Genomic DNA, 26,303 nt, shown 5'->3' with positions numbered 1-26,303 from the left:
CAGGGTCCAAGTACCCCCTCTGTGCACGGTTTACGGGTCGGTTCTCCGGTCCGGCAATGGCGGGCTACAACCCTGTCCCGGTCCACTTCGGATCTCCGGCAGTTGTCTTCCCGTCTCCTGCTGGCACTGGCTACTGTCTGCCACCTAGCCAAGGTGTCAGGGCTCTGACCCTGGCACCTGTCAGCTTGAACTTCAGGCCTTGACTGCCTGAGTTCGCCTCCTCCACTCCACTCCGAACTCGTCTGTAGACTTATCTCCCTGTTTTCCCACCCCGGGCTCTCCAGACCCCTAGCTGGGCGTTCTCCATCCGCCTGGTCCCGCCCACTGGTGTGTCTATCCTTCCCTGAGAGGGGTGACTAGGGTTTCAGGTTGGCTATTTTAACCCTGTGTGGGAAAGTTGTTGTGTGGGGGCTAAACTGTGTGACTACCTGGTTCTGCCAGGGCATCAAAGATACTTTACTATACCTGGACACCACTTCTATGCCTATAGCTGCCGCCATTCTCAAGTTAATGGTGGTGGACAGGATATGGGTGGACACACTGTATATAGTTATTATGTTGGTCAACACTCACTATCAGCAGAAATCTGACTGTGTTACTCCGTGTCTGTGATTACTTACCCATAAATCCAGGGGCACAAGTACATGTAGCATTTAAGCCTTCGCTTTCACATGTGCCTCCATTTTGACAGCTGATATTCACACATGGGTCTTTGTACAGCTCACAATGGCGACCTACAAAACAGTCAAAAGGAACATATAAAACAGCAAACGTTTAGTGCATATGTATTGTGACAATTCACTCACTGAATTGCTGGGGACTTAATCACTTAGCTAGTTTCATCAAGGTGGCCCCAGCAACTCTGTCTCTTTAAATGTCCAGCAAGTTTATCTAACATAATCTGCGCTTGCAACATAAACACAAAACCTCTGCTGGCTTATAGGCACATATCTGTAGTATCACCCACATTGGTTTGGAGTCCTTAACATTAGTATCCCACTGACCCTGGCCAGTATTCACACACAGCTTCCAAGACCATTACCTTCTCCAAAGGTATTCTTTCCAGGACATTGCAGCCCTCTATACACTGACCTCGCTCAGATGAAGCAAGCCCTCTCATCTCCCAGTGGGTCCTATCAGAGAGGCCTCATACCTCTATCCAGAGTTTAGCAGCCTTTTCACTCTCCCTCAGTGACTGTGTCTCGTAGGCTGCTTTCACACATCCGGCTTGAGCCGTGCGGCTCAATCCGGCTGTGCAAGCTATGCAACGGATGCGGTGAAAACACCGCATCCTTTGCATAAGTTTTTTCCATGCAGCCCGTCCGGTTTTTACCGCTTGCGGCATGCTACTGAGCATGCGCAGTGGCAAAAACCACATGCGGCGGCCGGATGCGGTTTTTGCCGCATCGCGCCGCATCCGGCATCCATAGGGATGCATTGGAAAATGCACCGCATCGGCCGGATGCGGCGCGATGCGGTTTTTTTTTGCCGCACAAAAAAACGTGCCAGGCTACGTTCCATCCGGCCGCCGCATCGGCTAAATCTGACGCATGCGGCAAAAAACGGACGGAGCGCAAGCCCATGCGGCACAATGCGGCACTAATTAAAGTCTATGCAGGAAAAACGCAACCGGCAGCAAAAAAAAAAACGGTTGCGATTTTCCTGCAAAGTGCCGGATTGTGCCGCATTGCAAAAACCGGATGTGTGAAAGCAGCCTTACACTGACTCCTGTCAGTCCACACACCTCCAGCAGAGGCTTCTTCTCACTGCCCAGCACTCTTCATACTGGCTGCAGTGTCACCACATGTGAAACACAGACTCTATTTTACCAGTATCATGTGACACATCAGACACACTCATGGGCGAGGTATGTAGGTAGCCAGACCAACCCATCTCTCCAGCTACCCATGAACCTGGCCCTGTTAAATGCCTTAACCAAAGCATTTAGCAATCTAATTACCAGTATGGACTTCCAGGTTCACACCACTTCTGTGGTACATATCAGCCATTAACAATGTAGCCGATCACCATCTTCCACGATGTATTCTTCATCTTACAGTATACCTATTTTACATTTTCTGCCCAACTACCACTTGACATCTGCAGAAAATACTGGGTAACACCGCAGAGCTTATCTCTATTTCATATATGTTTGTAATCTAACTTAATCTAGATAAATAGTAGTTCTTCACAAAGTAGATAGAGAAAGGTGAAATCTGTGGATGGTTTTTAAGACATACAATATGAAGCAGTAAGTAAAAAAATCGCTCTAGGATCTGCTTAATTCCTCATTGTTGGTGCTGGGTGTTCTTGGGCATCTGGGTGCTTTGTAGTAGTACGTCTACATGGGTCAGATTTGCTGTGGATTTTCCTGACAGATTTTTAGAATGGAAAATCTGTCATGTATTACAGTACAAATAAAGACTATGGATTATGTTTCTTCGGCTCTGCTGTCTCCTGCTTCTGATTGCCACTCATTATATTCATTGATTATTCACTGCACTGACGAGTTGGAAGCCGGAGCATTGCGGGGACAGTGCTGGATACAACATGACAGGGTACAGCATCGCCGGGGACAGCGCCGGGGACAGCGCCAGGCACAGCATCGCTGAGGACAGGTGAGTATTCAGCCAAGCAAGCAGTGTGTGTGCAGTAAGGTTCAGGAGGTCATCGGAGTTCCCAGTGAACTCTGATGAACCCATAAAGTTACCATGATGACACCCGCTATAGTGCAGGGGTGTCATCAGGATGTCATCAGAGTTCATTGTGAAATCCAATGATCTCCTGGACGTTACTGCACATACACTGCTTGCTGAATACTCACCTGTCACCGCTGTCCCCGCAATGCTGTACCCTGCCATGCTGTACCCAGCGCTGTCCTTGCAACGCTCTGGCATCCAGCTCCTCAGTGCAGTGAATAATCAATGAATATCATGAGCGGGGGTCAGGAGCGGGAGGCAGCAGAGCTGATGAAAACAGCACTGGATACAGGTGAATATAGAAAATCTTTTTATTTTATTAAAGACCTGTGTGTTCTCCGGTACGTGTCACATGTATGCAAACACAGATGTCACATACGTGACACACGTGACACACACATGACACATGCATGACCATAACCATGCGTGTCTTGTACCTGATTAAACATGCACATCTGAAACCAGCCTTTAGGTTGGTCATTGTCAGGTCGAAGGTAGTCCTCCCCTCAGGGGCCTTCCCTTCACGGCTTCTACACTGTGCACAGAATTATTAGGCAAATGAGTATTTTGATCACATGATACTTTTTATACATGTTGTCCTACTCCAAGCTGTATAGGCTTGAGAGCCAACTACCAATTAAGTAAATCAGGTGATGTGCATCTCTGTAATGAGGAGGGGTGTGGTGTAATGACATCAACACCCTATATAAGGTTTGCATAATTATTAGGCAACTTCCTTTTCTTTGGCAAAATGGGTCAAAAGAGAGATTGGACAGGCTCTGAAAGGTCCAAAATTGTGAGATGTCTTGCAGAGGGATGCAGCAGTCTTGAAATTGAAACTTTTGAAGTGTGATCACTGAACAGTCAAGCGTTTCATGGCAAATAGCCAACAGGGTCGCAAGAAGCGTGTTGGGCAAAAAAGGCGCAAAATAACTGCCCATCAATTGAGGAAAATCAAGCGTGAAACTGCCAAGATCCCATTTGCCACCAGTTTGCCCATATTTCAAAGCTGCAACATTACTGGAGTATCAAAAAGCACAAGGTGTGGCATACTAAGGGACATGGCCAAGGTAAGGAAGGCTGAAAAACGACCACCTTTGAACAAGAAACATAAGATAAAACGTCAAGACTGGGCCAAAAAATATCTTAAGAATGATTGTTCGAAGGTTTTATGGACTGATGAAATGAGAGTGACTCTTGATGGGCCAGATGGATGGGCCAGAGGCTGGATCAGTAAAGGACAGAGAGCTCCACTCTGACTCAGTCGCCAGAAAGGTGAAGGTGGGGTACTGGTATGGGCTGGTATCATCAAAGGTGAACTTGTGGGACCTTTTTGGGTTGAGCATGGAGTGAAGCTCAACTCCCAGACTTACTGCCAGTTTATGGAAGACAACTTCTTCAAGCAGTGGTACAGGAAGAAGTCGGTATTGTTCAAGAAAAACATAATTTTCATGCAGGACAATGCTCCATCACATGCATCCAACTACTCCACAGCGTGGCTGGCCAGTAAAGGTCTAAAAGATGAAAAAATAATGACATGGCCCCCTTGTTCACCTGATCTGAACCCCATAGAGAACATGTGGTCCCTCATAAAATGTGAGATCTACAGGGAGGGAAAACAGTACACCTCTCGGAACAGTGTCTGGGAGGCTGTGGTGGTTGCTGCACGCAATGTTGATCATACAAAGATCAAGCAACTGACAGAATCTTTGGATGGTAGGCTGTTGAGTGTCATCATAAAGAAAGGTGGCTATATTGGTCACTAATTTTTATAGGTTTTGTTTTTGCATGTCAGAAATCTTTATTTCTAAATTTTGTGCACTTATATTGGTTTACCTGGTGAAAATAAACAAGTGAGATGGGAATATTTGTATTTTATTAAGTTGCCTAATAATTCTGCACAGTAATAGTTACCTGCACAAACAGATATCCTCCTAAGATAGCCAAATCTAAAAAAAAACACTCCAACTTCCAAAAATATTAAGCTTTGATATTTATGAGTCTTTTGGGTTGATTGAGAACATAGTTGTTGATAAATAATAAAAAAAAATCCTCTAAAATACAACTTGCCTAATAATTCTGCACACTGTGTATTCTCAATAGATGTACCATTTGAAGTTGCATAAAGAAGCAAAAAGTAATAAACATAGTAGCACAATATACATCCATATTTACTCAAGATGTAATGAAGGTGTGAATTAAAAAAAAACAAATTGGAGTTTTCCTTTGAAAATGATTTCAGCAAATCTATGTTTTATGCTAGTTGACATTTTGGATCTCTGTATTTTGCTTCGTGGCTATGCCATGGCCTGTTCTCTGCATAAGAAATGTATAACAAACCTCGATGGGAAGATAAATGGGAGCAGCCAAATCCACATTCCCGATTCACTGGTGTTGACATACTTTAAATAAATGCTGGGATAGTTTGTAAAGTGAGATTTAAGTTTCTAAGGTAAATAAATGCAGAGGAATAAAGCGCGCCAGCATATCAATGTCTCCTCTATCCTTCTTATGTTAATGCTTTAGCTGGTGCAGCCTAGATATGTCTCCTGGCTCTCAGCCTGTTTCTTTGTCTCCTTCATATCTTTGCATTAATCTACATAATAAAATGACTACAAATAAACATCAAACAGATATATCAAAGCTCCCGTCCCTGTTCAAATATCTGGCGGCAGAAACCACCTGAAGAAAATATGTCACTGCTGCTAAATAAACCTGCAGGTTCTCAGACCTGGTTTTTTGGATGTGTTTACTTGAAACTCAGAGATATTTATTGTAAACCCCCCAGCATAAAACTGCAGGGATTTGATAATTAAACTGTAACACGGAAGCTAGAAAACTGAGATACCCTTAGTACAACGCACACAACATCTCTAGTAAAAAGCAACTGACGACTGGAGCAGTTCTTTCCAGGATATAACCTGGCATTGAAAAGATTCAGAAGACAGCACAGGTCTGAGTCCAAAACCGGGACCCTCAATCATCATTAAACTGAATGGTCCACAGCACTGTATCGAGCATTTTGCACCTTTGGCTCTTAGAGTTACATGAAATCAAATAATGGAGTCCGCAGAACCACTTTGTTTTTTCTGTGCTGCACTAGTTGGGGGGGGGGGGTATATTTTTTTTATAAAGCACGAACCAAGACCTTGTAATATTAGCCATATTTACATACAGTATTTTTCATTTTATAAGACGCACTGGATTATAAGACGCACCCTAAATTTAGAGGAGAAAAAATAAATTTTAATGTTAAAATGAGGGTCCATCTTATACTCCTAGAGTGTCTTATATTAGCTCAAACTCAAAAAAATCATAGATAAGAGAGGGGCACTCACCCAAAGTAAGGAAAAACAGTCCTTTATTTCACATGGACAACAGGAAACAGAGGGAGGATGCAGGAAGGATACTTCCCGCATCCTCCCTCTGTTTCCTGTGGTCCACGTGAAATAAAGGACTGTTTTTCCTTACTTTGGGTGAGTGCCCCTCTTTTTTCCATTATTTTTTTTAATTTGAAGCCCATACTTTTTGGTTGGCACCCACTACTTTTTGGTTCCAGCTGTCCTTACCAGCTAGTTGCTATTGCTGAAAAATCAACTCTCGTTGGAGTCAGTGCTGGTGGACTGTCAACTTATTGTGCCATTTCTTATATTAGCTCACCCGGGGGGAACCTCGGTGGTGGAGCGGCTCATGAAGGTCACAGGAGGCAGGGTCGGTGATGATGCTGGCTCAGAGGAAGGGGTGTCACATCTCAAGAGGGTCCATGGACGGAGGGTCAGTGGTACTACGGGCTCAGAGGTGCCATCCGCGGCCATTTTTTTGAAGTCCATTGCATCAACTGCAGCTGCAGCCTGCTGGCAGATCAATGGCGCCCGCAGTATTGCCAACCCTCCGTCCTGTGACTTTCCTGAGCCGCTCCATTGCAGTGACACCCCCTCCTCTGAGCTCTCAGTATCGCCAAGCCTGCATCCTGTGACCCCGCTTCACTACAGCCGCCCCAGTAAGCCATATCCAGATAATAAGATGCACCGCCATTTCACCCACAGTTTTAGGGGAAAAAAGTGGGTCTTATCCGTAAAATACAGTAATCTGGGGACATTAAAGTTACCCTCCTCCTGAAAATGAAAAGATTTCTCATGTTTAGTCATCCTACCTGGTGACCTCCTCTACTCAACATTGACATTCCTTACCTCATGTTTCTAAAGCACTATTTTCCAATCTATAGTCCTCAGGGCCCTCAACAGACCATGTTTTCAGGATATCCTTAGCATTGCACAAGTGATAAAACGCCTTGTAAAAATATTCATGCTCTGTGAACTTTTCCATATTTTTTCACATTACAACCATAAATTTAAATGCATTTTATTGGGATTTTTTTTTATTATATGCCAACATAATGTAGCAAGTATTTGTTAAGAATAAAAGAAATGATACATGGTTTTCTAAATATGTTAAAAATATAAATCTGAAAATTATGATGTGCATTTGTATTCAGACCCCTGTAATCTGATACCCTTAAATAAAATCCTTAATGAGCAATTGCCTCCAGAAGTCACATAATTAGTAAATTGAATCTACCTGTGTGCAATATATTCTCAGTATAACTACAGCTGTTCTGTGAAGGCCACAGAGATTTGTTTGAGATCAGTAAGGGATCAAACAGCATGATGAAAACCAAGGAACACACCAGACAAGTCAGGGTTAAAGTTGTGGATTAGGGTAAAACAGGGTTAGGTTATACAAAAGAAAATATTCCAAACTCTGACAGAACACTGTTCAATCCATTATCCAAATATATACGGATTATTGCACAACTGCAAACCTACGAAGACGTGGTTGTCTGCCTGAACTGACATCCAAAGCAGGAGAACACTAATTATAAAGCTGTTGAAAGGCCCATGGAAATTCTGGAGGAGCTCGAGAGATCCACATCTCAGGTAGGAGACTCTGTCTAGATATGAGTGAACGTTTGGAAGTTCGGTTGGGCAGGTAAAGTCAAATCTTAAGAAAGTTTGGTTTGTGACCCCCGACTTGATCTGAACCTCAATGGAAGTAAGTCTGTAATTGGGGAGTTCGTGGCTTCACCCACATATTGCCAGCCATAAGAAGAACACTTCCGGGTAGGGTAGGTGGTGTTATATATATATATATATATATATATATATATATATATATATTATAGTCACTGATAGAAGTTCTGTTGCTTATTCAGGTTATGTAAATAAAAGCTTATAACGTGACTTTAAATTCATCCATTTGTTTTATAAATTACTGTTTTGAAAGCTGAAACCCTCCCAAATTTGGCTCAGGTTCTGAAAATAAAGTTGCTGCAAAGCTGAAATATTGATCATTTAATGAACACAGAAAGGTCAGATTTTGGCAAGAGAAAAGTTTTGTCGCTCACAGAAAATAATGTGAAATTCAAACAAATTAACTTCTAATACATAGATATGTTGCATAACATTGGTGAATGAAGTTGTGGTGCTATTAGAGCCATATTTAATATTTCGTGTGACTTCCATGAGCTTGAAGGACTGCATCCATGCGGTTCAACAATGATTCATACAATTTATTGATGAAGTCATCAGGAATAGCAAAGAATGCAGTCTTACATGACTCCCAGAGTTCATCTAGATTCTTTGGTTTTGTCTTCCAAGTTTCCTCTTTCATCCTACCCCAAACATGCTCAATGATGTTCATGTCTGGTGACTGAGCTGGCCAGTCCTTGAGCACCTTGATCTTCTTTGCCAGGAGGAACTTTGTTGTAGAAATGGATGTATGAAATGGAGCACCATCCTGCTGCAGAATTTGACCCCTTTTATGATTGGGAATGTAAGAGGTAGCTAATACTTCTTGATATTTTAGGATATAGATATTGCCTTCCACCTTGCAAATGTTTTGCACACCCCCATACAGGATGTAACCCCAGACCATGATCTTTCCACCATCAAACTTAACTGTTTTCTGGATCCATACGAGCTCTAGTAGGTCTCCTGTAGTATTTGCGGCGGCTGTGGTGTAATTCAACTAAAGATTCATGAGAGAAATCCACCTTCTGCCACTTTTCCAGTGTCCATCTGTTTAGCAGGCTGTGGAACTTGGCAAATGCCACACGTTTTTTTAATTGCCTTTTGTTTAGTGTTGGCTTTTGGGCACTGATTCAACCATGGAGGCCATTTTGAGACAGAATCCTACAAACTGTTCTAGTTGACACAGGGACTTGAGGTGACCAGGCCTTTTGGAGCTCTGCTGCAGTGGAAGAGGGGCTGGCTTTGTATTTTCTAACCAACAAACGTTCCTCCTGAGTAGTTGTCTTGCGGGGTCTGCCGGACCTTGGCTTGTCAAAAACATCTCCAGTCTCTTCAAATCTTTTTTTAATTCTTTGTACTTGACGCTGAGATACATTAAAGGTGCCAGCCACCTCTACAGTGGATCTGTTCTTCAGCCTCTTGATAATCAACGCTTTGGTTGCAGGGTGGATTTTTGACATGTGGTCAGAGGTCAAGTTGGAGTTCAACTGAAGGTCTGGGGTGCTGGGTTTCTTTTTATACACATCCACTAATTAAATGATCATTTAGTGAGCACAGGTGAGGATGTAAACTAGGATTGGGTGCACTATATGACAAGGCGACAAAACTTTTGTCTTGCCAAAATCTGACCTTTCTGTGTTCATTAAATGATCAATGTTTCAGCTTTGCAGCAACTTTAGTTACATAACCTAAACTAAATTTGGAGGGTTTCAGCTTTCAAAAGAGTAATTTATAAAACTAATGGATGAATTTAAAGTCAGGTTATAAGCTTTTATTTACACAACATGGATAAGCGACAGAACTTATAAGCGACAGAACAGAATAATAATTATTATTATTATTATTTCTGTGTGTGCACACTACATCTGATCATGCTGATTTTACCAGAAGTGTGAGCTATTCAAACACTGCAAGTGGCTGGCACTGAGCTGAGCATCAATCATACCCAAGCACAGCGCTGCACGCTTGAGCGGTTTGCACTCGTAACTCAATTGAACTTTGAACCCAAACTTCGTTTTTTTGGTAGTCGGTTTCTGAACCCGAACTCAAAACAACGAACTTCAGATTTGCTCATCTCTAAATCTGTCCACAGGGCAACTACTTGTCATATACTCTGCAAAACTGGACTTTATGAAAGTGTGGCAAGAAGAAAGTCATGTTTGAACGCAAACCATAAGAAATCTCATTAGCAAAAAGTCATGTAGGGGACACAGCTAGCATGTGGAAGAAGGTCCAGTGGTCAGATGAGACCAAAGTTGAACTTTTTGGGCTAAATGCAAAATGCTATGTGTGGTGGAAAAGCAACGCTGAACATCACCTTGAAAACACCATCCCCACTGTCAAACATGGTGTTAGCAGCATCATGCTGTGGGAAGACTTTTCTTCAGCAGTGACAAGGGAGCTGGTCAGAGTTGATGGGAATATGGATCTAGCTAAATACAGGGCAATCCTGGAGGAAAACCTGTTAGAGGCCACATAACACTTGAGACTGGGGCGTAGGTTCACCTTCCAGTAAGACAATGACCATAAACGGACTGCCAGAGAGACAATGGATGGTTTACATCAAAGCATATTCATTTGTGTGAATGATCCAGTCACATTCCAGACCTAAATCCAATTGAGAATCTGTAGCAAGACTTGAAAATTGGTGTTCTCAATGAGCTACAGCTATTTTGCAAAGAAGAATGGGCAAATATTTTAGCCTCTAGATGTGTAAAGCTGGTAGAGACAAAGCCCAAAAGACTTGCAGCAGTAATTGCAGCAAAAGGTGGGCCTACAAAGTATTGACACAAGGGGCTGAAAGCAAATACAAGTCACAGATTTATATTTTATGAATATTTATAAAACCAGATATCATTTACTTTACACATCACAAATACTTGCTACTTTGTGTTGGTATAACACATACAGTCCCAATAAAATACATTGGTTTGTGGGTGTTACATGAATACTGTGGAAAGGTTCACAGGTTATGAATACTTTTGCAAGGCATTGTACATGACATTCCATTAGTGTGTGGATACCCTGTTCTGGAACTAATGTCTCTAGAAATTCAGTAGTTCTTTCTCTTCTGAAGATGTCCGGGCCCATTACTGACCGAAATGAAGCACAGTTCTACACATCCCATCCACTTTGCTGGAATTGTAAAACACTGAGTTATTGACTATTCCTGCATGTGGATGGGATTTATAAGACTGTGCTTCATTTTCACTATAATCTTACCTGCAGTATGTGTGTCCAATCCTCAACATGTCAATTTCTCTTGCAGTCATGCTGAGTTTTATAAGTGGATTTTCCCCATAGACTTACATTAGATATGAAACAGGTAAAAAACGCATGTAATCTGCACATAACTATAATAAAGTTGTGTCAATGCCAAATACCAGGAAGTATGAAAAACAAAGCAGCCGGTAAATACTTGTTTTATTTGCGGCTCTTCCTCATAAACTTGAAAAAGATGAGGAAAATCAACTGATAAAAACTGCTTATGTGCATATGTGTTATTGGTGCTTTTTCGCAGAGGAAATGCAGTTTCCAAAACAAAGAACATTTTGTGTAAAACGTGACATACAAAAAGAAGGCAAAAAATGCATCTGAAAAAATCTGACAAAAATGCAATGAAAAAAACGCAAGTAACCTGATTTAGCTAATTGGTGCAGAAATGCTGCAGAAAATCTGCAACATCAAAAACTCACCTAAAGCTCATTATGGGAAGGTAGCATAAATGCAGTGTGTTACAGTCCCTTCAATGTGGATGGGATTCAGGGGTTCATTGGGAACTCTGATGAACCCGTTATGTTACTGCCGCGACAACCGGTAATGCGGGTGTCGCTGGGGTGTCATCAGGAGGTCAGCCGAGGTCATTGGAAACTTCGAGGAACCCGTGACATCACACCCGCGACTGCACACATACTGCTGAGGGCGCCCCTGTGGTGATCTGGGCTGACCTTATGAGGTCCAGGCTACTGCAGGGAAACATGCACAGCAGTATGTGTGTGCCTGCAGGGGCTGTTCTCACAATCAATAGGGAACATTTGGTTCTCCACTGAATGTGCCAGTAGTATTAGATCGACGTTGGATTCCCTAAATGGATTATGGCGGACCAGGATTAGGGCTTTGACAGGGAAATAAATTGGAAAAAAGGGTGTCTTTTGTGTTTATTTTCTTTTCTCTTTTTAGATCTTTTCAGGTTGGTTTTTGGGGAGCATTGTCAGACCTCCTAATAGATTATGGCGGGCCTTTTGTATTTAAAAAAAATGACAAATAAATTGGTGACTGAGGGCTGGAGTCAGGAGGGTTTTGTTCAAATAAACTTTTTTATTCTCCTTTCAACTACTGGATTAGTAATGGGGGTGTCTGCTAGATTCCACCCATTACTAATGCCAGGGCTTGATGTCAGCTGGAGCCGGCATCAACCCCACAGATATTACCCCGTTTGCCACTGCACCAGGGCAATGGGAAGAGCCAGGTCCAGCACCAGAACTGGTGCATCTAATGGAATGCGCCACTTCTGGGGAAGCTAAGGGCTGCTATTGTTAGGCTGGAAAGGGCCAAATAACCATTGCTCATCCCACCCCAATAATATCAGCCCCCACTTGTCTGCTGTACCTTGGCTGGTTTTAGGAAAATGGGGGGGACCCCACGTCTTTTTTTTTAAATAAAATAATTTAAAAAATAAGCATGGGATCCCCTCTTTTTAATAACCAGCCAAGGTACAGCAGAGAGCTGAGGGTTGCAGCCCACAGATACTGCTGTTCCTGTGTTGGATATGAAAATTGGAGGGGACTCAATTACATTTTTTTTTCATTAAAAAATTAAAATGCTGCAAAACAGCTGGCCAAGCTAGCTATCTCTATATCTATTGAGCTAATCTATCTGTTCTTTCTTTTTGTATATTTTTTGTAGATTTTATCTGTTCTCTCTTTCTTTTGATATCCATTTATAATTTTGCTGACTTTGCACATGTTTCACACATTAAAAAACAATTCATTTCAGTAGCATGCGTTTTTTACCGGTACTGGTCACACAGATGTCACACGTATGCAAACACGGATGGCACACGTATGACCATACCGGTGCGTGTAGCTTGTACATGTTTAAACACGGACGTGTGAAAGAGGCCTAAGGGTATGTGCGCACGTTGCTTTTTACCTGCTTTTTACCTGCTTTTTTGCTGCTTTTTCTTCTGCGCTGTTTAATGCCAAAATGGATGTGTTCTTCTATTCAAGCAAAGTCTATGGGAATTTGGGTTTCTTGTTCACACTATGTTGTTCAAAATGCTGCCTTTTTGAGGCAGAACTTTGGTCAAAAACTCAGCTTTTCAAAGAAGCAACATGTCAATTGTTTTTGCCATTTGGGTTTTGCACTGCAAAGCTGAGTTTTTGACCAAAGTTCTGCCACAAAAAGGCAGCATTTTGAACAACATAGTGTGAACAAGAAACCCAAATTCCCATAGACTTTGCTTGAATAGAAGAACACATCCATTTTGGCATTAAACAGCGCAGAAGAAAAAGCAGCAAAAAAGCAGGTAAAAAGCAGGTAAAAAGCAGGTAAAAAGCAACGTGCGCACATACCCTAAGAAGGTCAGCTTTCTGAATGGTGTGGTATGTCATGGTTTGTTTGGTATTTCATGTCCCTTTTTTAATAAGGCTACCCTTAATTGTTTTATGTTAAAAATCAATGACCATAGGTATGCCTTGAATAGCTTGAAAATCTCTGATAATCGCTCCAGTCAAGAAGTTGCTCTTAATTTCCTTTTTTACTGCTACATTGAAGGAGATTGAACAATTTTAAGCACATGAATTATTTTTTCCTCTGTAGAGTAATATGGAAATATCATAGAAAACTTAAAAAATTCCATTTAATATATAAAGAAAAAATTAAAAAAGTTACGACGGATGCCCTGGGAGTAGCACTCGCCTAAATTTGAACTTTTTGCCATTGTCTTCAAGTATTAACAAGACAGTCTTCTGATAAACAAACAAGCCACCAGTCAATGCTGCATAATAAGCCCAATCCATCTGATCGATCTGCATGTGAGAGACTGCCCTCTAGCAGGGAAGTAATGCATTTATAATACTACTAATGAGCACGAGCTGAGGAACGAGAGAGCAACCAGCAAGTTACCAGTCAGTGCCTTCATCTATCAAAAAGACATCCCGAGTATGACGCTTTCTCCTGGGGGCTGTTCCACATTTCAGCCGTCGTCTGATGGGCGCCGCTACCTTCCATCCTAATCATGAATCTGGGTTCTGAAACTCTAAATTTAATTCCACATCTGCTGTTTATGTTTTAAATCCACATTCATTACCATTGTTTGTGAGATACCATATGTCTGCTGCATAAAACGAAGACCGATCTTCTGTGACAAACCATATTACAGTTTTCACAGAGATTGCCACCAAGCTTTTCTACTGTCCTGAATGGCTGAATGTTCTGATACCTACCCCGCTCCCGTAGTGCCCATGGAATGCCAGCCATCCTGCTTGTCATTCAGCTTTCTCAGAAACAGGCGGAACTAACAAACTCCCAAGTAGCTTTTACCAACTGAAGAATGATTGTTTTCTGGCATTAAACCATTAAAGAGAATTATAAAGGGGATTGGGCACTTTCTGGCTATATTTTCACAATGCCCTAAATTGTGGACTTGACCACAGCGGTTATAGTTGAAACCAGAAGTTTCCATCCACTGTCTAAAAAGACATATCTGCATGTTTTTCTCACAATCTGGCATGAAATCAGAATAAACCTTTCCCATTTTAGATCAGTTAGGAACCAACATTATTTATATTTGCCAAATGCCAGAATAATGAGAGATACTGAGAGATAATGAGACGCATACTGCCAAACTTGTTACAAAGTGGCTTAAGGATAACAAAGTCAATGTTTTGGAGTGGCCATCAGAAAGCCATGATCTCAATCCTATTGAAAATTTTTGGGCAAAGCCAAAAAGGCAGATGCAAGCAAGGTGACCTACAAACATGGCTCAGTTACACCAGTTCTGTCAGGAGGAATGTGCCCAAATTCCTACCAACTATTGTGAGAAGTGTGTGGAAGGATATCCAAATGTTTCCCCAAGACATACAATTTAAGGGCAATGGTAACAAATACTAATGAAATGTATGTAAACTTTGACTTTGCAGAAAGTAATAAATTGTTATCAATAAACCAGAAGCTTCCAAAGACATGATATCATCATATGGGCTGTCCCATATTGTATAAAGGCATAGTACTCTTAGTATGTAAACTTAGTGTATGTAAACTATTGACTGCAAAAATAATAAAATGCCTTAAAACATTCTCTCTCTTTCATTATTCTGGCATTTGGCAAATATAAATAATTTTGGTTTCTAATTGACCTAAAACAGGAAAGGTTTATTCTTATTTCATGTCAGATAGTGAGAAAAACATGCAGATGTGTCTGTTTGGATAGTGGATGTAAACTTCTGGTTTCAACCATGCATACCCACTATGTTTACCCCTAGGGTACATACCATGTTTTTTTAAAAAATAAGACCTCCACCAAATTTAAGCCCTAGCAGGAGTTTTCAGCATTTTTGGCTTAAGGCTTAAATATAAGTCCTACCCCGAAAATAAGCCCTTGTCGCTGTTCAATAATGAAGTGTCCATGCAGCTAAAACTACTGCAGGACACTTCATTATAGAAAGCAGACACCCCCAAAAAAGAGAAGAAAGAAAGAAGAGCAAAGACCCCGCAATCATACACACATCAGATGCTGAGTATGAGGACCTGCAGTGGTTCAAACACCCACACACATCAGATCGCACACACACACAAACATCAGATCACACACAATCACAAATCAGATTGCATACACACACACAAAATCAGATCACACACACAATTACACATCAGATCGCACACACAATCACCACATCCAGCGATACCGATTGCTTCTGGCCGGCAGAGAATCCTGGGGCGCAGCACAGTGAAGGGTGAGGACCTGGGGTGGAACGCATCGATGCATTCCACCACTGAGTCCTCCATGCATTCTGGAGGACCTAGCACTCTACTGCACTGTGTCCCATCTTTGCCTGGTGGCCGGAAACAATCGGTATCGTTGGATGTGGTGAGTGTGTGTGTGCGATCTGATGTGTGATTGTGCGTGTGACCTCTTGTGTGTGTATGCAATCTGATGTACGTGAGTATCGGCCAGAAACAGAGGATGACTGTTGTAAAGCATACCTGCTGGGAGCACCCGCTGAGGATTGCAGGAGGACCTGGGAGACACGCAGACGTCCGGGGTCTGGTAAGTATGATTCACTTGGGAAGGGGATGGGGGGGGGGGTCTGCTTTTCTGGGGGTAAACTTACCTCCAACTGGGTTTCACCAAGAATAAGACCTACCTGAAAATAGGGCAAAAAATATTGGTGCAAAAAAAAGTATAAGACAATGTCTTATTTTTGGAAAAAAAAAGTAATCATGGTGGTAGGGACCATATGGGTAATCAGAAAACTGCATTCTTTTTCTGTCCTTTTCTGCTTAGGCACTAAAAGAATTCAGCACATGTGCAGAGATGTGAGATTCTGTGGCCTAGATCTGTGCATACATTGATTTCTTTCAGTGTTTGCACAGAAGAAAGTCAGGATGCTGTATGTGATAACCCATCCGAGCACCACCATCTACATTGCATAGGATGCAAATGTACCATTGTCTTTACCCTGCTGATCAGTGGGCAGTAAGATGCCTAAACATGCAGCGCTAGGGTAAGTATTGAATAAATTAGCGACTGCTCAGGTCAGTATAGAACGGTTTACAGTACTAAAGAAATTGCCCTAAATGTGGCCAACCTCTGAGACTCTGTTCACACTGTTAGAGGATGAGTTTGGAGTACCTCCATATCGTGCAGCATGGAATAACTAAGCGTGTAGTATTATTCTTGATGCCCAAAACTGAACTGAAAAACAAGTGATTTGTCACTGCATTGTGCTAGCTGTTAAAAGGAAGCCGTGCCACACAGTGACCAAAGCCTGTGGCAACTATATGGCCACGAGACGTTCACTTGAAAAGAGACGCTCAACTTTATCACTCGGCCACATAGAAATATGACTGATTCCTTTGTAAGTAATCAATTCTAAGAATAATATTTGGGTCTCATCAACCCAAAATTAGACCGACTGACACAAATATGAGCAATTCCCCTGCATTGTATGCTTGGTTGCTAATCATTTCATTGCTTCCCAGAACGACCATCCCTAATTCTGAGATATCCTCTAAAGGCCCCTTTACACACTGCAACATCGCTAGTGATATCGCTGTAACGTCACCGGTTTTGTGAGTAATAACAACCTCCCCAGCGACATTGCAGTGTGTGACACGCATCAGTGACCTGGCCCCCGCTGTGAGGTCGCTGATCCCTACAAGTCGTTCAGGACAATTCTTTGGTCCTTTGTTTCCCGCTGCGCAGCATGTATCGGTGTGTTTTACACCGTTACGACATCGTTAGCAATCCAGCCCATAGGCGTGCTGGCGTTCCCTTTCCAGCTAGGTCGTTCTGCAGGTCCGTATCGCTGCTGCGTCGTTGGCCAGATCTGCCTGTTTGACAGCTCACCAGCGACTGTTAGAGACTTTCCAGCGATCCCGGCCAGGTCGAGATCGCTGGTGGGATCGCTAGAAAGTCTCAGTGTGTAAAGGGGCCTTAACAGCCACAACTGATGAAACAATAAAACAATATGGAGCGAAAGTAGATAATGCTCCTCCTAATCTAATATTCTTTAAAGAAAATTTTAACCTAATGGTCTTCAAAAGGTAACAAACAAAAGGAGATGGCAATCATCACTGGCATTATCTTCTTTATTAACTTCATGTCATTGCAGTGGAGAATAGCAGGACGACATCTCAGGCGAGGGCCATTTGCTTTCTCTAGCCTATTGTGTAAAGTTGTCAACACTCTTAATTTATGCACACTGTTACCTTATCACTGGTATATCTAATATGCGCAAACCGTTACTGGTGTAATGAGAATCACAAAGTATCAATACCAATAATAAAATATACAATCAATGTGAAAATGACCTTGAGAAGAAGATATACTGTATGAAAAAGTGAATATTAAATGTTGTTTAAATTTTTATCTCATAACTTAATAGTACTTCTGGGCAGGGGAGGAAGCAAAAAAAGAGTATACAGACAGGACCTGCATGTAATTCTTTCTGTGAGGTAAAACATATTTTTAAACAGGCAGGGAAATGTTTTACCTCACAGAAAGCAGCAGTTATAATCCCAAACTGTCCTGTCTGTATAATCTTTTTTGTTTCCAGATGAACACATCTGATGTATACCACTAAAATGTTCACATAGCCTACCGTGATGTGAAAAGTATTATTGTAGAGCAATACTGTGGAAGCAAGATCGTAATGTGACTGGATTCCCACTGTATTTAGTGTTAAGTTCAGTCCTAACCTAATAATGACTGGCCTAGTGTGGAACTGATATCCCAAAATACAATTTCCTACTCGTTTTCTCCTTACTATTGAGCACAATAAGCTCTATGTACACCACTAAACCATACTGCTATGTGCACAGAAACTATGTCACCACCTGACAATCACAACCATAACTTTTTGAGTATCTTAATCAGAAATCATGGGCATTAATATAGAGTTGGGCCCTTATAATAGCCCCCACTCTTCTGGGACCCATTTCCACAAGATGTTGGTGCTCTGTTAAGATGTCTCAAGTTTCTCCACACTAAACTCACCTTTTTGAACATATTTAGCACACAGTCATGTAGAAACAGAAAAGAGCCTTTCCCAAACTGTGGCCTGAAATTTGGAAGTGTTTTTCTATTACATTCATTAACACTACCCTTCATTGGAAAAAGGCCCCATCGTTGAGCCTTAAGGCCCCGTTACACACAACGACGTATCTAACGATATATTGCCGGGGTCACGGATTCCGTGAAGCACATCCGGCATCGTTAGCGTCGTCGTTGCGTGTAACACCAACGAGCGACCATTAACGATGGAAATTACTCACCTAATCGTCCATCGCTGACACGTCGTTCCTTTTCAAAAAATCGTTGATTGTTGAGGACGCAGGCTGTTCGTCATTCCCGAGGCAGCACACATCCTCTATGTGTGACACCTCGGGACCGACGAACTACAGCTTACTTGCGGCCACCGGCAATGCGGAAGGAAGGAGGTGGGTGGGATGTTCGGCCTGCTCATCTCCGACCCTCCGCTTCTATTGGGCGGCCACTTAGTGACGCCTCTGTGACGCCGCACGAACCGCGCCCTTAGAAAGGAGGCGGTCCGCAGGCAACAGCGACATCGCTAGGCAGGTAAGTCCCATGTGACGGCTCCTAACGATATTGTGCGCCACGGGCAGCAATTTGCCCATGACGCACAACCGACGGGGGCGCGGTACTTTCACCAGCGACATCGCTAGAGATGTAGCTGCGTGTAAAGGGGGCTTTACACGCTACGACATCGCTAATGCGAACTCGTTGGGGTCACGGAATTGGTGACGCACATCTGGCCGCATTAGCGATGCCGTTGCGTGTGACACCTATGAGCGATTTTGCATCGTTGCAAAAACGTGCAAAATCGCTCATCGGTGACATAAGGGTCCATTCTCAAAAATCGTTACTGCAGCAGTAACGAGGTTGTTCCTCGTTCCTGCGGCAGCACACATCACTCCGTGTGACACCGCAGGAACGAGGAACCTCTCCTTACCTGCCTCCGTGCTGCTATGCGGAAGGAAGGAGGTGGGCGGGATGTATAGGTCCCGCTCATCTCCGCCCCTCCGCTTCTATTGGGCGGCGGTTCAGTGACACAGCTGTGACGTCGCTGTGACGCTGAACAAACCGCCCCCTTAGAAAGGAGGCGGTTCGCCGGTCACAGCGACGTCGCCGGGCAGGTAAGTATGTGTGACAGGTCTGGGCGATGTTGTGCGGCACGGGCAGCGATTTGCCCGTGTCGCACAACAGATGGGGGCGGGTACCCACGCTAGCGATATCGGTACCGATATCGCAGCGTGTAAAGTGGCCTTAAGCCCCCTTTAAAGGGAATCTGTCAGCAGGTTTTTGCTACCACATCTGAGAGCAGTATGATATTGGCAAAGAGGCCCTGAGTTCAATGATCTATCACTTAGAATAGTGGCTGCAGTCTTTCTGACACAATGAAAGATTTTAGCTTTTGCATGTACCAGAGCTCTGAGAGCTATCCCCGTCCACACCAGACTTTCAGTGTACATTTCCATAGACAAAAGCTGCTAATCACAGAGGGGGCGGAGTTGGACTACAACTCACTGCTGCTGAGACCCACTAATGATAAACATAACAGACTAAAGGCCCCTTTACACACTGAGACTTTCAGTGATCCCACCAGCGATTCCAACCTGGCCGGGATCGCTACAAAGTCTCTGGTGAGTCTCTGGTGAGCTGTCAAACAGGCAAACCTGGCCAACGACGCAACAGCGATCCGGACCTGCAGAACGACCTAGCTAGTCAAACACTGGAAACGAGTGATGTGTCACAATATCTGTCAATCACTATTCTCTGTCAGTCGGTCTCTCCCTCTCGGTCTCTATTCTCTCTCTGTCGGTCCGTCACTATCTCTGTCCCTCTCTCACAGTCTGTCGGTCATTTTCCCCTCCTCTCTCATACTCAGTGGGACACGCCCCCACGCTGAGTGACAGCTGTCTCACTGCACCCAATCACAGCAGCCGGTGGGCAGGTCTATACTGTGCAGTGAAATAAATAATTAAATAATTTAAAAAACCAGCGTGCGGTCCCCCCAATTTTAATACCAGCCAGATAAAGCCATACGGCTGAAGGCTGGTATTCTCAGGATGGGGAGTCCCACGTTATGGGGAGCCCCCCAGCCTAACAATATCAGTCAGCAGCCGCCCAGAATTGCCGCATACATTATATGCGACAGTTCTGGGACTGTACCCGGCTCTTCCCGATTTGCCCTGGTGCGTTGGCAAATCGGGGTAATATGGAGTTATTGGCAGCCCATAGCTGCCAATAAGTCGTAGATTAATCATGTCAGGCGTCTCCCCGAGAAACCTTCCATGATTAATCTGTAAATTACAGTAAATAAACACACACAACTGAAAAAATCATTTATTAGAAATAAAAAACACAAACACATTCACTCATCACCAATTTAATCAGCCCCAAAAAGCCCTCCATGTCTGCCGTAATCCACGGACCTCCAACGTCGCTTCCAGCTCAGTTACATGCAGGTGACCGGAGCAGCAGAATACACCGCCGCTCCTGTCACCTCCATGCAGCTAATGAAGACAGCCGCGCGATCGGCTGAGCTGTCACTGAGGTTACCCGCTGTCACTGGATCCAGCGGTGGATCCAGCGGTGGATCCAGCGGTGGCCGCGGGTAACCTCAGTGGCAGCTCAGATGATCGCGCTACTCACCTCAGTTGCTGCATGGAGCTGACCGGAGCGGCGGTGAGTAGCGCGATCAGCTGAGCTGTCACTGAGGTTACCCGCGGCCACCGCTGCATCCACCGCTGGATCCAGTGACAGCGGGTAACCTCAGTGACAGCTCAGCCGATCGCGCGGCTGTCTTCATTAGCTGCGTGGAGGTGACAGGAGCGGCGGTGTCTTCTGCTGCTCCTGTCACCTGCATGCAGCTGAGCTGGAAGCGACGCTGGAGGTCCGTGGATTACGCCGGACATGGAGGGCTTTGTCGGGGTTAATAAATTGGTGATGAGGGAATGTGTTTGTGTTTTTTATTTCTAATAAAGGATTTTTCGGGTGTGTGTGTTTATTTACTGTGATTTACAGATTAATCATGGAAGGAATCTCGGGGAGACGCCTGACATGATTAATCTTGGACTTATTGGCAGCTATGGGCTGCAATTAACTCCTTATCACCCCGATTGCCAACGCACCAAGGCAAATCGGGAAGAGCCGGGTACAGTCCCAAAACTGTCGCATATAATGTATGCGGCAATTCTGGGCGGCTGCTGACTGATATAGTTAGGCTGGGGGGCTCCCCATAACGTGGCGCTCCCCATCCTGAGAATACCAGCTTTCAGCCGTATGGCTTTATCTGGCTGGTATTAATATTGGGGGGGACTGCACGCCGGTTTTTTAAATTATTTAATTATTTATTTCACTGCACAGTATAGACCCGCCCACCGGCTGCTGTGATTGGGTGCAGTGAGACAGCTGTCACTCAGCGTGGGGGCGTGTCTCACTGCAACCAATCATAGGCGCCTGTGGGCGGGGAAAGTAGGGAATACGAAATTGTTTAATGAGCAGCCAGCTTTTTCAAAATAGTAAAAGCCGCCGCAGCAGTGTGAATGCCGTGCAGCGCCGCGCCGGGGATCGGGGATCGGTGAGTATGAGAGAGGAGGGGAAAATGACCGACAGACTGTGAGAGAGGGACAGAGATAGTGACGGCCCGACAGAGAGAGAATAGAGACCGAGAGGGAGAGACCGACTGACAGAGAATAGTGATTGACAGATATTGTGACACATCACTCGTTTCCAGTGTTTTAAGTCCCCTTTACACACTGAGACTTTGCTGCACAGCGGGAAACAAAGGACCAAATAATGGTCCTGAACGATTTGTAGCGATCAGCAACTTCACAGCAGGGGCCAGGTCGCTGATGTGTTTCACACACTGCAATGTCGCTGGGGAGGTCGCTATTACGTCACAAAACCGGTGACGTTACAGCGATGTCGTTTGCGATGTTGCAGTGTGTAAAGCCACCTTAAGGGTACTTTCACACTTGCGTTGTTTTCCTTCCGTTACAATCTGCCCTTTTGGAAAACAGCGGAATCCGTTAACGGATTCCGCTGTTTCCCATAGACTTGTATGGATGCCGGATCGTGCCAAAAGGACCTGCGTTGCTTCCACTGGGCGACGCTCCGTTGCTTCCGCCCAGCGGGAGGAACGCAGCATGTAACGTTTTTTTGAGCAGCGGAATCCTCAGGATTTCACTGCGCATGCTCTTTTTTTTAAATCACAAACTTTATTTTGTCTCGCAGTGGCCGAACGTTCAGCTGAGCGCCCGCCGGCATGCCTGGCCGACGGCAAGTGACAGCGCTCAGCTCAGCGCCCGCCGGCATGCCCGGCCACCGGCAAGTGACAGCGCTCAGCTGAGCGCCCGCCGGCAAGTGACAGCGCTCAGCTGAGCGCCCGCCGGCATGCCCGGCCGCCTGCAAGTGACAGCGCTCAGCTGAGCGCCCGCCGCATGCCCGGTGCCGGCAAGTGACAGCGCTCAGCTGAGTGCCCGCCCGCCGGCATGCCCGGCCGCCGGCAAGTGACAGCGCTCAGCTAAGCGCCCGCCCACCGGCATGCCCAGCCGCCGGCAAGTGACAGCGCTCAGCTGAGCCCCCGCCCGCCGGCATGCCCGGCCGCCGGCAAGTGACAGCGCTCAGCTGAGCGCCCGCCGCATGCCTGGTGCCGGCAAGTGACAGCGTTCAGCTGAGCGCCCCGCCCGCCGGTATGCCCGGCCGCCGGCAAGTGACAGCGCTCAGCTAAGCGCCCGCCCGCCGGCATGCCCGGCCGCCGACAAGTGACAGTGCTCAGCTGAGCGCCCGCCGGCATGCCCGGCCGCCGGCAAGTGACAGCGCTCAGCTGAGCGCCCGCCGGCAAGTGACAGCGCTCAGCTGAGCGCCCGCCCGCCGGCATGCCCGGCTGCCTGCAAGTGACAGCTCTCAGCTGAGCGCCCGCCGCATGCCCGGTGCCGGCAAGTGACAGCGCTCAGCTGAGCGCCCGCCCGCCGGCATGCCCGGCCACCGGCAAGTGACAGCGCTCAGCTAAGCGCCCGCCCACCGGCATGCCCGGCCGCCGGCAAGTGACAGCGCTCAGCTGAGCCCCCGCCCGCCGGCATGCCCGGCCGCCGGCAAGTGACAGCGCTCAGCTGAGCCCCCGCTCGCCGGCATGCCCGGCCGCCGGCAAGTGACAGCGCTCAGCTGAGCGCCCGCCGCATGCCCGGTGCCGGCAAGTGACAGCGCTCAGCTGAGCGCCCGCCGCATGCCCGGTGCCGGCAAGTGACAGCGCTCAGCTGAGCGCCCGCCCGCCGGCATGCCCGGCCGCTGGCAAGTGACAGCGCTCAGCTGACTGCCCGCCGGCAAGTGACAGCGCTCAGCTGAGCGCCCCGCCTGCCGCCATGCCCGGCCGCTGGCAAGTGACAGCGCTCAGCTGAGTGCCCGCCGGCAAGTGACAGCGCTCAGCTGAGCGCCCGCCCGCCGCCATGCCCGGCCGTCGGCAAGTGACAGCGCTCAGCTGAGCCCCCGCCCGCCGGCATGCCCGGCCACCGGCAAGTGACAGCGCTCAGCTGAGCGCCCGCCCACCGGCAAGTGATTGCGCTCAGCTGTGCGCCCGCCGGCATGCCCGGCCGCCGGCAAGTGACAGCGCTCAGCTGAGCCCCCGCCCGCTGGCATGCTCGGCCGCCGGCAAGTGACAGTGCTCAATTAAGCGCCCGCCGGCATGCCCGGCAGCTGGCAAGTGACAGCGCTCAGCTGATTGTTCACAATAGTCTGCTGCCGGTAAAACTGTAAAGAATAAAAAAAAAAAAAAAAAAAAAAAGCTTTCCGTTTTGTACGATCCGAAGCATCCGTTGTGCCACTATATGCAAAGCATCTGTTGCCTCCGTTGCACAACGCAATGCTACGGAAGCCGTCCAACGCAAGTGTGAAACTAGCCTTAAGCTAACATTGCAGGTAAATAAAAAAAAAAAGATTGAGATAAAAGATGCAGGGCTGAAGTCTCTGGTTTAACACTTGCAGCATGCTGTCTTCAGGTTACATTGCAGAATTTTGCTCACGGAGTCCTTTTAAAGGGAACACCTGACACCTGATATATGCTACCCAATCCACAAGGAGCTTGTATCAGCCACAGGATACATGATTTCAGCTTGGTATGTTCGACTCAGAAAACCTGCGGGAATTCAGAGAAAAAGATACTTTAAATGCTGTCACGGACCGAGCCGCACGGGAGAATGGGCAGCATGTATTAGCTGTCAGGTTCACTTTGAAAAACAGCCCCATACCATTAACCCTACTACGCTAAATTTTACAGTATTCACTACACATTCTAGTCGGCCGCATTCCCTGGAAATCCATCAAAACTAGATTTGTTCATCATATTTCCAGACACTGAGATGACCTTGGTCACTGCAGAGAGCTCATTTCTACTGCCTAAAGACCAGTGGTGCTGCACCTCCAAGACTCCAGCTGACACTTTGCCCGCCATACATCTTACGCTGGTGTGCAGCTGCTCGTCTATGAAAACTTATTTCTTGAAGATCCCAACAAGTAGTCATTTTGGCAATGTCACTTCTGGAGGTAATTTGGAGTTCTGCAGTGATGGATGTAACAGAAAATATATGGCTGGATGATTTATTTTACATGTTATGTGCTTGGGGACTTGGCAAGCTGAGGTTTTATAGTTTTCAGTTCACCTCGACAAATCTATGAGTTCAGGGATTTCACAAAATCACTTGGTATCTTATTAGTGCTCTATTTAAAGTCACTGAGTTCTTCAGGAGGAGCCATACTTCATAGTCAATGTTTTCTATGGAGATTGCATGATATGTTACTTGTCATTTTAGAGACAATTTATTTCAGGAAACTTTAGAATAAATATGTTGGCTTAGAATTAAATGGACTGTCAGCACAGAACGACTGTTCAAACCAAGTACAGGCGCTCGGTGCATCATCATGTGGCCAAACATCTAAGTGCACCTTCCCACCTGCTTATTTTCATCTATCTCCACCCTTTAATACCTCTAGCCAAAGTTGTCAAAGAGGAAGGGGGTGGGGGACAGAGACGGGGAATCAAGAAGGTGGGAAGCTACACTTAAATGTTTAGCCATACCATGTTGCACCGAGCGCCTGTATTTTGCTTGAACTGTCCCTTAAAAGGAACCCGTCAGCTACAAATATATTTTCTACCTGCAGATATAGTGGTAATATGCAGGTAAATGGCATTTAAAACATGTTAGGTTGGTTTAAAAGAAGAGCAGCTGCAGGGAAAAAATAAAATTCTATTCTCCCTGCAGCCGCTCGCTTCAAGTCATCAGAGCGGTGCAGAGGGCTATAGGAGTCCCCTCTTGCTATATGTGACGCCCTGGCCTATCAGGTCATCACAGGGTATTGTGCAATCTGCCCTTCAGCACAGTATCCAAGTCCTTGGTTATGGGTCCCTGTCCTTCGGTATTACTAAGAGCAGAGCCAGTCAAAACCATAGGAACACTTTCACCACACCCACCAGACACGCCATTGGGGGGCCTGAAGGGAATAGGGCCACCCACTTGAGGGGTTGGTAAGGGGGGAGTCAGAAGTGTTAAAGGAGGAAGAAGTGTGAGAAGGGGAGTAGAGAGAGGAGGTCAGGAGCTGGGCTCCTTGTAGAATACCAGGTGGCAGACGTTGGTCTGGACCTGGTAGGAGCTGGAACCCCGGTCGCAGGGGATTGTGTCAAGGGGCACCGATCTGCCAAGGAGGGCAGCCGGTGACCTTGAGCCATCTCCGGGCAGGGGCCAGGGCACGTGACAGCGCTCAGCCTAGGCTGTGAAGCAGCTTCCCGCAGCCCGGTAATTTTCCCGACAAGAGTGGAGTCTTCAAGATTCATCC

The 26,303-nt window shown here is 45.7% G+C and overlaps 1 protein-coding gene across 1 annotated transcript in view; it reads right to left on the bottom strand.

Moving 5' to 3' along the window:
- DNER (delta/notch like EGF repeat containing) overlaps positions 1-26,303 on the bottom strand; it is a 464,487-nt gene that overhangs the window by 35,336 nt on the left and 402,848 nt on the right. The window contains 1 exon segment of the mRNA XM_075340935.1: positions 621-734. Coding sequence (XP_075197050.1) covers positions 621-734 — 114 coding nt within the window.

Source organism: Anomaloglossus baeobatrachus, chromosome 3 (genome assembly GCF_048569485.1).
Source record: "Anomaloglossus baeobatrachus isolate aAnoBae1 chromosome 3, aAnoBae1.hap1, whole genome shotgun sequence".
Classification (NCBI taxonomy): domain Eukaryota; kingdom Metazoa; phylum Chordata; class Amphibia; order Anura; family Aromobatidae; genus Anomaloglossus; species Anomaloglossus baeobatrachus.
The sequence above is the reverse complement of the archived record's forward strand: the minus strand, read 5'-3'. Positions and strand labels throughout refer to the sequence as shown.